The sequence below is a fragment of the Bombyx mori genome, chromosome 24 (genome assembly GCF_030269925.1).
Source record: "Bombyx mori chromosome 24, ASM3026992v2".
NCBI classification, from domain to species: Eukaryota; Metazoa; Arthropoda; class Insecta; order Lepidoptera; family Bombycidae; genus Bombyx; species Bombyx mori.
The window spans coordinates 4,440,511-4,452,777 of NC_085130.1; the positions used below are offsets into that span (position 1 = coordinate 4,440,511).

Sequence of the window (12,267 nt, forward strand, 5' to 3'; positions counted from 1 at the left end):
AATAAATAATATTTTACAGGCTTTTCTGGTCAATCAGTCCTTTTTATTAGTTGTGAAGGAAAATCTATCATATTATCTTTCGTAGTTCACATATGTCTCACACTCAAAAGTTTTATTTTTATTGAAACAGTGATACCGTTCACGAATCCCGGAGTCGTCCTGTCAGGCCTTGACGTGAGGTACTCTGCTGCATATGGAAATCCTTATCTAAGAAGTGGCGGATCTTCGCGTAAGTACATTAATCTTAAATCAATGTGAAATAAGCGTGTAAATATTCCGTATATATACTGGTGGTAGGACCTCTTGTGAGTCCGCACGGGTAGGTACCACTGCCCTACCTATTTCTGCCGTGAAGCAGTAATGCGTTTCGGTTTGAAGGCCAGGGCAACGGTTGTAACTATACATGAGACCTTAGAACTTATATCTCAAGGTGGGTGGCGCATTTACGTTGTAGATGTCTATGGGCTCCAGTAACCACTTAACACCAGGTGGGCTGTGAGCTCGTTCACCCATCTAAGCAATAAAAAAAATGCATGAGGAGACCCTTTGAGAGGATCCCGTCATTTGTTTTTACCAATATTCCGCCACCATCGGAGCCAAGTTCCCCCATATAACTTGGAACTATGCAACTGAGACTTTAACCGCTATTTCTCATTGTGGAAGGCATTCACGTTAACTCCAGTAACCACTTAGTGGGATTATATAGATCGCAGACTTAATTACCGATCTATCTAACAATAAATAAATACAAGACACTCTATTAAGTTTGCGAACATACCGAATTAGGTATGTATAAGACAAAACGAAAATTTATTGCAAAATTTTCAACACGAACCCATAAATATGAGGTTTAAAAATAACAGGGTGGAAAACGGTAATAATTTTACGGTTGTATGTACGGATGGGTATTGGCAGTAGCTACAGCTTGTAGGAACCAGAATAGCAACCTGTATCTATTGTTGAGCCAGATTATCTTCTAAGTCGCCCCAACCTGAATTTTGGTCTCATACGGTCAATGTAGTTCATCATCATCATAGTCGGTTGCTCTTGGCAGAGCAGTCGTGGTCATGTAGAATTCTTGTTTATTAAAGCCTTGACAGATGCTTTCTTCGATATTTTGGACACGTATCGCGATGGCCAGCGGAGTCTATCGAGAAACTTGTTGTTCAGGGTAGGGTAAATGTTAAGAGATCTCGTGGACGAATCCCCATGCACTGGACTGATCAGGTGAAAGGCCTTACTGAAACCCCACTTAACGAGTGCGTGCGCCAAGCCTCAGTTCGCAGACTATGGAAAACATCTGTCAATGTAGTTAAATTGTATTAAATGGACAACACTGGTCATGTGTGTATTTTTTTAGCATACGGCTCTCAAAGTGCTTCGCTATCGACTGGAAAACCAACTCCACCACCGTACTATACAATACGTCAGGGGTGTCATCCGTCAGGTAAGTTCAGCGTCACCACAATCCAAGGAGGTCTTGGAGTTATTTATTGAAATAAAATTAAGCTATTTTGAATATTGACTATTTTAATTTTTTGTTTGTTTTAATTGGCGTGCAAGCAACCAAAATTTCATAAAAATAAATCATAATATGGTTTATGAGTAGTTTTTAAAATTAGATACATTTTATAGTAGTGAAAATGGAATATACCTCAGAATACTAGTTCTCTTATCTTACACTAGTGGCCCGCTCCGGCTCCGCTCGGGTCTATAACAAAAATTTCAACGATATTTGACGTTGTTTTATTTTTTAAAACAAAAGAACACTTATTGCGGCATAATTATAATAGTTAGACATAATAATATGCTGTCGCGACACTTTTTGAACAAAAATAATGTCTTCTACAAAGTAGTAGTACATTATTTTATTCTACCATCAATAGTTTTCGCAGGGCACGCGATGTAAAGAATAATTTAGGTATTTTTTTTACACTTTGGGTTACATTATTGGAGTTTTAGTAAGTATCCCTATTTTTTTAAAAAAAATTGTAGCCTATGTCACTCGGGAATAGTGTAGCTTCCAAACAGTGAAATAATTTTTCAAATCCGTTCAGTAGTTTCGGAGCTTACTCAATACGAACAAACGGGAATGAGGCGTTCGCTCCTGGCCTTTTCATTTTTCATTATTATTATTTTTAGTTGTATTTTTTTACTTGTTTTTTCCTTTATTGTAAATATTTTTATTTATTAAAAAAAAAAGAAAATATTTGAGAAAAAACAAAAAAAAACCCGCTGAGTTTGTTTCGCCGGTTCTTCTCAGGACTGTGGCTTTTTTTGGAACCGGTGGTAGAGTTAACATTGTTATTTATATTTTGACATTCAACAAGTGTGTCATACTGACATCTAAGTTGAAATAAATGATTTTGAATTTGAATTTTTGAATTTGGAAAAAAAAAACAAATCTTTCTTTTTTATAATATTAGTATAGATTTGGAAGTTAGAAAGTAAGGAAGGTGCTTTTGCTAATATCGGTTCATCAAGGTTCGAGATTGGCTTGGGTCGTCAACCCATATTTTGTTATTGCTCACATGCTTTGTAAGAAGATCACCTGGTAAATTGCTTAATGCCTCTTTCTCTTGCGCAGTTCCGCCGGTAACGACTCCTTCATCATCGTCGTCCCGACCGGTCACCAGCCCTCCAGCTTCGTCGTCATCGACAAACAGTGGAGCTCAGCCTCAGGCTAGTAACAGGCTTGCTATTTCAGTACACTGACACGAGGAAACAGTCGGAAATCCACACTTTACTCATAACGATAAACAATTGAATGATTCTAATTTTTTTCTCTACCTAACCTGATAGCCTTGAGAGGCTATTTCAGCGTAACCTTAACTAGTAGGTGAGCTCACGGGGCTCAAACCTGGGGACGTTGCTAACATGAACCCTAGCAAGAGCAGTGCTTCGCAGAATCTACCACCGGATCGGAAACGCGACCCACTGAGAAGATCCAGCGAGAAACTCAGTGGGCTATGTCAATGGGTTCATTTACTCATCGAGCCCTTGGCGCAAGCGACGGGTTCGACGAGAACGATGACCGATGATTCTAATGTGGTGTTTCGCATGTACCGGTTTTTTTGGATAAGGTTCTAACAGATTGGATAGTGGATCGTAAGCTGACTTAGAATTGGGCGGGTGGGTTTACTAGTGGTAGGACGTCCCGTGAGTCCGCACGGGTAGGTACCACCACCCTGCCTATTTCTGCCGTGAAGCAATGTAATGTAATGAAGCAGTAATGCGTTTCGGTTTGAAGTGTGGGGCAGCCATTGTACTGTTAAAAGTAAGCCCTTACAACAGCTCATGTCTCAAGGTGGGTGGCTTCATTTACGTTGTAGATGTCTATGAGCTCCGGTAACCACTTAGCATCAGGTGGGCCGTGGTGCTCACGTCCACCCATCTAAGAAAAGAAAAAGAGTGAAATTTAAAATAAAAGTATTTGTCTATTGTTGTATATAAAGTGAACTACGAAATAAGCTACATATAAACTATAAAATAAGCTACGTGGCGTGAAAAGTCAACTTTAGTCCATAGAAACCGCAACTGGTTGCAAATATATTTTTCTCGTAAGAGCGATTAAAATGCAGACCCGTTAATATTTATTTTACAGCTTTTAAGCTCGTCTTTTCAATTGTTATTACCCTATATCCGATGTTTTGAATTTACGTCGAAAATTTCATATTACGCTAAATACCGTTTATTTATTTCTAAAATTTGTTTACAAATTTAAGTTTAATTTGTTTCTGTGTGAAATTAAATCGTAAAATTAGTTTTTTTAATTGTTTCTAGTCGACTTGCGAAAACTAAAGAAAATACTAAATACCCTAGTGTTACCGTAATAAATCGACATTAATATTAAATATTTAGCCAAGAGCTATCGTTATTGGGGCATTAAAATTTTAACTCCAAACTTTATATCAAGCGAATAAAGTTGACGGACGTCCGAGTTGACTGTCGAGTCGCACAGCAACTGGTGTTTGTTCGATTGAAATAAACACATAAAACTAAGAGCAATTTGCTCAGAAGTTTGAATACCTAATTTATTTGCAAAAAAACAAAACAATTTTTACCAGTAAATTTTCAAGTTTTTTGAGTGTGTTGGACATTTGCGAGCTTCTGAACGCTTTTTATATTACGTAATTGGGATCGACAAAGTATTGCTGTCGTAATTGTAGTATTAATTAGTTGATATTTTAAAAGTGGTGCTATAAATGGGTTTCTTATGACAGATGCCAAAGCCGTGCTCACAAAATTCAGCCCAATATATCCTACAGCCGTCCAATCAGGGAAAGATACAAACCAAACATGGAACCAAAGGTGGGTATAGCTATCGTTTTATTGATTTTATAGGCTGATGAGCATAGAGTCCACTTTAATTGGCGTAGATGGGTGGAAGAGCTGACGATCCATTTGGCGCGAAGTTACCGAAGCCCATGGACATCAATAGCGTAAATGCCGCCATACACTTTGAGACACGAGTTTTATGTCTCCATTTTACAGTACAACGGCTGACATGTCCTTCAAAATGCAATACTGCTTCACGGCAACAATAGGCAGGATGATGGTACCTAGCCGGACGGGCTCATAAGACGTTCTACCAGCAATAAACTTGAGCTACGCATTACTGCTTCACGGCCGAAATAGCCAGGATAGTGGTACCTAGCCGTACGGGCTCATAAGACGCCCTACCACCAATAAACTTGAAAATATTATTGCTTATGGATATTAACAATGACACAGCTGGGTCACTGGCTACCGCCAAATACTCCGCAATTTTCATTTGGAAAAGGACATGTCATAGCGTGAAACATTCGGGAGCTTAATCCAGAGTCTAATGGTAAGTGGCAAGAAATATCTCTGGAAACGCATTGTGGATGATGCAGGAGCTCTATATAATGTGATAAACTCTACCTAGATCACTGTGTGGTGCGATTGTAAAAATTAGATGATAGGAACATCTATTTATTTATTGCTTAGATGGGTGGACGAGCTCACAGCCCACCTAGTGTTAAGTGGTTACTGGAGCCCATAGACATCTACAACGTAAATGCGCCACCCACCTTGAGATAAGTTCTAAGGTCTCAGTATAGTTACAACGGCTGCCCCACCTTTCAAACCGAAACGCATTACTGCTTCACGGCTGAAATAGGCAGGGCGGTGGTACCTACCCGCGCGGACTCACAAGAGGTCCTACCACCAGTACAAACAATTCCTCATAGTTACTCTCTATTGAACATTCGATTGTAATAGTTTTAAGAGAAAGAGATAATTTGAGAGAAGGGTGTGTAAGTGCAGACTGTAAGTGCAGGGTAGGCAAGCGCAGAGTGCGAGATCATATAATTTATTGCACACAATTAGTGCTAGCGAGTGCTCCGAGGAATTGTTTGAGATGATCCCCTCATCTCCTTCTTACCATCGCACCGCCCGCCACCGAAGTCGAGTTCATCCATATTATCTGGAACCGCTGCGTACATCGACAGTGTGTTTCCAGAGGTCTTTTCTGCCACGTACCATCCGGCTATGGAATAAGTTCCCCTCCGCGGTGTTTCCCGAGCGCTATGACATGTCCTTCTTCAAGTCTAGTGTGTGGGGAGTATTAACCGGTAGGCAGCGGCTTGGCTCTGCTCCTGGCATTGCTGAAGTCCATGGGCGACGGTGACCACTCACCATCCGGTGGGCCGTATGCTCGTCTGACTACAAGGGCAATAAAAAAAAAACAATCAACAATTAAATGGCAGAAATATGTGTACAATAGGCGGTTTTATCGCTAAAAGCGATCTCTTCCGGAAATCTCTTTATTTACAGAAATCCTGAAAGTATATAAAGATACAGCAGGTATGTTGCGGTGTACTATTAAGAGAACATTAAGATAATGTGTACATACATACAATAAATAAATATATACAGAGTATCTAAGATATATCAATGTGCCAATTTTGGGAAACACTACCAGCTTTGATACACTCAATTGAAACTTAGAGTTCTCGTTCCAAGGATGACGGTGAGACACAAGCCTCTGCATCAAACTAAAATAAAATAAGGCAATTAGCTAACTTTAACACCTATAGAACTTCCATAGGACCTCACACAAGTGTTATATGGACCGTTTATTTTGAAAGTGGCGTAAGTCAATTTTCTTTTGTTTCGAGAAAATTAAAGGTTACTATATTTGTTGATTTGAAAAATACAGGCAAATCATATGAGGTCTGGTTATGCCACCTACCTCTGTCAACTGGACTTACACTACTTTCATAATCGATGATTATGCAATTTCATTTACCGACCGATTTTAAGTTGTAGAAAACATGGGATTTTTTTGAGAAATTAAACACGGACTACTTATATATAAAAAAAAACTTCAGAGGTGTCAAGGGACACCCGGATGGAACGAAGTTCCTTTCGATTAATTAGTGAAGGAATTGTAATATTTTTTTTAAGTTATAATAAAAAATTACGGCATTATGAAGAAGAAAAAAACAATACTATGAACTAAATTACTATTGTTGAAACGCTATCTCGAGAAACTGTACTCATTACGCGGACCAATCGGATACGAGCAATGTCACGCGATAAGCGCCTACACGTTGATTGGTCAGAATGACGGATCTAAAAAGTGTCGTGACAACTTTTCGTAAGAATTTTTTCCGTCTAGCCCCCTTTCACAACGCGCGATAAGGAACTTCGTTCCAAAATTTACATTAAATTTAGCATGAATTACGTGATAGCTCATTTTTCTCAAAAATGGACTTACACCACTTTCAAAATAAACGGTCCATATATAGTTGAAATTTGTCCAAGTGAAAATGTTGGCTTATAATTTCCAGGTAATGGAAGCCATCTAGCCGCGCACGTGTAGACACTAAGTAATTTTAGCATAAAGCTCATTTCGTTTTATATAATTAATTACATTAAAACGTACTCAAAGAGACTGGTTTGGTTCCTTATTTTAAGCAAGCGTTTGTTTTACGCGTGTACTGTATACTCTAAAAATATATATATTATATATACGTAAATATTCCAATATATGTGGATATTGTATACGTATATTCAAAAGATTAAAGTACGCTGTACTCACACTAAAATTGTAACTTGTTGAAGTTGTATTTATATCAATTATCATATTTGCGAGGGCAAAAGATCTCGCAGACGACCTCCAACACGATGGACCGACCTCATAAAATCTATGACTCACTCCAATATAAATGATTGCTCTCACTCCGCCAAACATCGTGCCACATGGCGTCGCATCGCGACAACATCGGTATCGCAGGATTCGACTGATGCATGACCACGACCACTCTGTCAAGAGTTTATGACTAGGAAGAAGAAGGAGAAGAATTCTATTGACTATCAGGTTAGGTGTCAAGCTTGGTTCTAAGTGAATCCAATGCTAGTTTATGTCGATTAATACATATTAGATTATAGATTGGTGAAACTCTATTTGGTTAAGCAATTTTTGCAACCTCGCACGAGAAGCCGTTTAAAATTTCAAAAAAATATCATGAGAAAAAAACTTCTTCAGCTATTTGAATGGAGTAAACTTAAATGAAGTTCAATTAAAAATATCGAAAGGTTCATGCTAATACCAAATAAAACGCAACTTTATTTAATTACAACGATAAATGTCGCGTATAAGGGCCTGTCCGCACAGCGATATTTCACCGCGAGGTTTTTATTCGCGTGTATTAAATTCCGCGATCGGAATTGCACCTAGTACGCACTGCGAATAAAATTTCGTACTATTTTCGTCAGTTTAATTCAGTTCTCGACTGAGACACACGTGTAAAATGGACAACTAAACAAACATTTTAATTTATCTAAAAATCTAAAAAATGCTAAGGCGGCGTAACAGACGTATCAAAAGATATCACGAGCATTGGATTCACCCACTTACGGCATTGAGACCCATGTAAGGATTTTTCTACATAAAATATCAAGAGTTGCGAAAATACAGCAAAAGGTTAGTTGCTCCATATCAATCTCATCATTTTCTTGCACGGCTGCCGATCGGGCGGGAGAAGAAGCGCGCGACATCTTTTCAATAGCGACGTTGCACGACTGAACGAAACGCGCGAATTTTATTCCACAGTGCGAGCATAGCCATACTTACTTTATACGGTACAAAATATTCGCGCGGAAATAAATCGCACCGCTTCGCGTTCAATTTGCATCAAGTCACAGATTTTTTTCCCGCGCGATTTTTTTAGCGCCAGTGCGGATACTCCTATAATATTAAACGTGTTACAGAATTACGAGAAAAAAATCGCGCGGTGAAAAATCGCTGTGCGGACAAGGCCTTAGGCGAAATGTCACTTAAACCAAACCCTTCGATATATTCTTCACAGTGTCAATATGATTTTGAATAACTAATGTGTATAACTCTCGATTTAATTTACCTAAAGATAAAAGTTTCCCAGAAAATCGGAACATTAATATCAAACAAGATTTAATACAATTTTGATAATTTAATAAACCCCAGTCGCAGTACGCGCGTAAAACAAAAGCGCTATTTATAAACCTATACTACGTAATTTACCTTTAATTTTACTGAAAATTTAATTACTCGAGGAATTCTCAGAATTATGTTTAATATATAAAATTACGATAATTTATATTTAACGTGATATTTAAAACGTCTGTAGAAAGAGTTGAGCGTGCGAGTTCAAAGGAACCTATTTATATCTTCATAATGAACTTCGTTTTGTTCAAGAAGTTACGAAGTATTTATTTGACTAATAGCCCGAACAAAACTTATCAATACGAACACAGATCAACAGAATTCGCGTAAAACTTCGAATTCAAAAGAGCCGAGTCGCTTAGATCATACAAGATATTCTCGTATTTTATTAGTAATTTTTTACGTGACAACGTCTTATAATTCGATGGAGCCTGCTGCACGCACGAAAAAACATGACTCGTGCGGCGTTACCTCGCTCTGAGGCGTTCCATTTAAGGCTTGAAGTGCAAGCGAGAGCGCGCAACGAGCGACAAAGAAGTACAATTGGCCCCCGCGTTCGGCAGCGCTCGACATCTGTCTCTCTCCTACTCGAGTGAGCGATGCATCCGCGTGGACAGCTGCTATACAATAATACATTTACATGTTTTCGTCAAGTATGAAGTTCAGTGAAAAGTGAATGTGGTGTCAATTGTCCATACAAAATATCTATCAAACAAATAAAATTAAAATTTTCTTTCGAAAAATAAAAACCATTCCATCAGTATTTTCTTATGACGTTGTCACGTTCAACTACCGTCACTAAACCGACTTTACAGACAACCGATTTTTTTTTTGAGATCGACAACGCGTTTTATTCAATGGCGTCATAATATATTAGCTCGGGAATTGTGCGCTTATTCAAGCAATTCACAAAGATGATTCAAAAATACTTTTGGTGTTTCTGACTGCATTTGTTTCATTCCTTTTACGGCTTTAGATATTTCGATGGCGTCACGATTTTAATGGTCACCGAAAAATCTGCAACTGTAAAAGTACTTTTGAACAATTCTATTGATGACCGGGTGAGAAAAATACTTGTGAATTGCACATTGATCTATCGAAAGAAATCAGTTTAATTGTTTTAAATATTACGTTGAATTACATGTATTTTTAGTGAAGTGTCCGATAAAGGTGCGTTTTAGCCAATTGAAAATTCTATAATGAAAAATCTATTTATGTGATCGTAAAAAAAGTAATTAAACTTAACAAGTTTCTGAAACAAGCCTAAAACTTAAAAGCTTTAAATGTAAAATATCAAAGAAATGTGTTTTTAGTGTTAACTCTTAATTTAGATGTTATAAGTATGGTGTTCGCTTTGTGAATTTTTTTAAGTGTATTATTATAACCGTGACGTCTTATGTCATTTTGACAGCTGTCACATTGTGAACTGTCTATAGGTACTGAGTATTATTTTTATCTTACTTCGAATGAAATTTTCGAAGGATGCATTGTTTTTACATCAGCCGATTTTTGGATTTCTATTTAAAGATTACTTTGGAATTAAGAATGTTTTAATATAGGCTGATAATGATATTATACATTTTACTAAAACGTGAATATGAATCGGAAATCGTCTATTGTAAAGTCCTTTCGTGCGCAGAACATTAGACAAGCTAGAGTTCAATTCGCTTCTTAATTTCTTGATACCTCGACCGGCAGGATATCACTAGTGTAAGTTACCGGTCTTACAAGTAAGGACAAAGAGATGATCCTCCACTGAGCGAGTGAAATTGCTGAGTAGATACACGGTCCGTATGTTAATATTCAGAATTTGTCAGCATACTTCAAGATGAAAATGTTGTTAGCGAGATTTTTTGTGTTACATGATGGCTACCATAAAATGAGTGCTCAAAGTAAATTTACCTTGTCCTACAGGTCAACGGTTTAAAATGTATTATGATATCTAAGAACTATGTTGATAAAGGTTAAATTTCCACAGCAAGATAATTGAATTTCATCATTGCTTGTTTTTTTTTTCTGTGCAGGGAAGGACATCCTTATTTTTGAATTAAGACTGATATAGCCATGCGTAATAAAAATAATTACTAAAACATTTTATTTAGGTTTATTTTTAGCGACACTTATTGTTCGTTGTTTTGAAAAAACTTCCTCCTGGAGTGAAGAAGAGAATCGGTTAAATACCATTTTACAGAATCGCGATTTTATAAAAGACAATCTCATTTACTTAACGCACGTCGATGGCACTATACCAAGCTTACTGGTTTACTTTTTTATTGGTGGTAGGATCTCTTGTGAGTCCGAACGTGTAGGTACCACCACCCTGCCTATTTATGTCGTGAAGCAGTAATGCGTTTCGGTTTGAAGGGTGGGGCAGCCGTTGTAACTACTGAGACCTTATTGCTTAGATGGGTGGACGAGCTCGCAGCCCACCTGGTGTTAAGTGGTTACCCATAGACGTCTACAACGTAAATGCAAATGCGCCACCCACCTTGAGATATGTGTTCTAAGGTCTCAGTATAGTTACAACGGCTGCCCCACCCTTCAAACCGAAACGCATTACTGCTTCACGGCAGTTTATTCTAAGGTATTCGTAATTTCCAAATCCAGTGGCGTGAGCTATCAGTATTTAATTGAGAAATGGTTGGTTACTAATGTGTTATTAAAAGGTTTCTTCGGTTGTGATTAGATGGATTGTTGGTAGTTTAAAGGTATTTCCAGCTTCGCCACGACATGTAGGTTATTAGGGCCTCTGAACGAAGGAATGGTTGTAATGTTGTGCTTTGGGAGGTGTTAAAGGAAAACGTCTTCTTGCGTGTATTCCATGTTTGATTATCATCTTAATCCTAGTTTACAATTATGAAGAAGCCTGTTTCTGGGTGGTCCGCCTTATTAGGGGGACATACGAGATTACACCTATTAATTATGTTATATATATTAAATGCTATGCTATAATATATAAGTATACCTACACACTTCATGGTGATTCGCTGAGAAGATTTGGCACGAAACTCAGGGTTCTGATGTGCAGGTTTTACGATGTACTCTCCGACGAAGTCAACCAGCTCCTGTGATTTGGATATTAGAACGCATTGGTAACTTGAGTTTCTCACTAAGTCTCCGGATGGAAGTTTTATCGAATAATGTTTTTTACTTTCCAAAGGTCTCAAGCTTTCTCTGTATCAAGAAGTTTTTAATTAAGTCAAAGTTTAACTGTTAAGTATTTTGTAATTTGAGATGAAAAAACCTTTTTTTTTTTTGTCAGCTATAAAAAAAAAGGTGAGATCGTGAATTTTTAACATTAATTAAAAGAGAATTTTGATTAAAAGCGTTCGTTTTATTAACGAAACCTCCTTTTTGCTTTTTTTATGCTTTAATATAATTACGACATGGTTTCTTGTTTGTGTCCCAATTTTGCGGGCTTGAAACTTTATATATAGAGAGACTCTTGTTTTAGCTCATGGTACATCTACCACCAATTTTTGGCGCCAAGCAGTCATCCGTGACGGATTGAAAGGTCCCAGCTTTTGCAATAAATCGGAACGGAGCTCATTTTTTTTTTTTTTTCGGGCCGGGAGCCGAGCCTCCTACGATGTCCCCGCGCCTAGGGGGCGCGCGGGGTATGTGAGACTCAACTATCTGCAGGTGTAGAGAGCAGATCGCGGGCCAAAGGAATTTTGGGCCCCCCCCACTAAACGACTCCCCTGCACTCTTACACCCGACGTCCGACCTCATGTCTCAAGCGTGGTAGCGTTAACGTTATATTGCAAGACTACCACAACTTAACTACAAATAGGCCGTGAGATCGTCAACTCAGC

The 12,267-nt window shown here is 38.0% G+C and overlaps 1 protein-coding gene across 1 annotated transcript in view; it reads left to right on the plus strand.

The window, feature by feature from the left end:
* The window catches only part of LOC101739354 (irregular chiasm C-roughest protein), a 107,102-nt gene extending 95,325 nt beyond the window's left edge, over positions 1 to 11,777 (plus strand). The window contains exons 18-22 of the mRNA XM_038019886.2: positions 131 to 229; positions 1,361 to 1,447; positions 2,588 to 2,682; positions 4,224 to 4,311; positions 6,819 to 11,777. Of these exons, the coding sequence (XP_037875814.1) occupies positions 131 to 229; positions 1,361 to 1,447; positions 2,588 to 2,682; positions 4,224 to 4,311; positions 6,819 to 6,850 (401 nt within the window). The 3' untranslated portion in view covers positions 6,851 to 11,777. The remainder of the gene's footprint in view (positions 1 to 130; positions 230 to 1,360; positions 1,448 to 2,587; positions 2,683 to 4,223; positions 4,312 to 6,818) is intronic.
* The last annotated feature ends 490 nt before the right edge of the window (positions 11,778 to 12,267 follow it).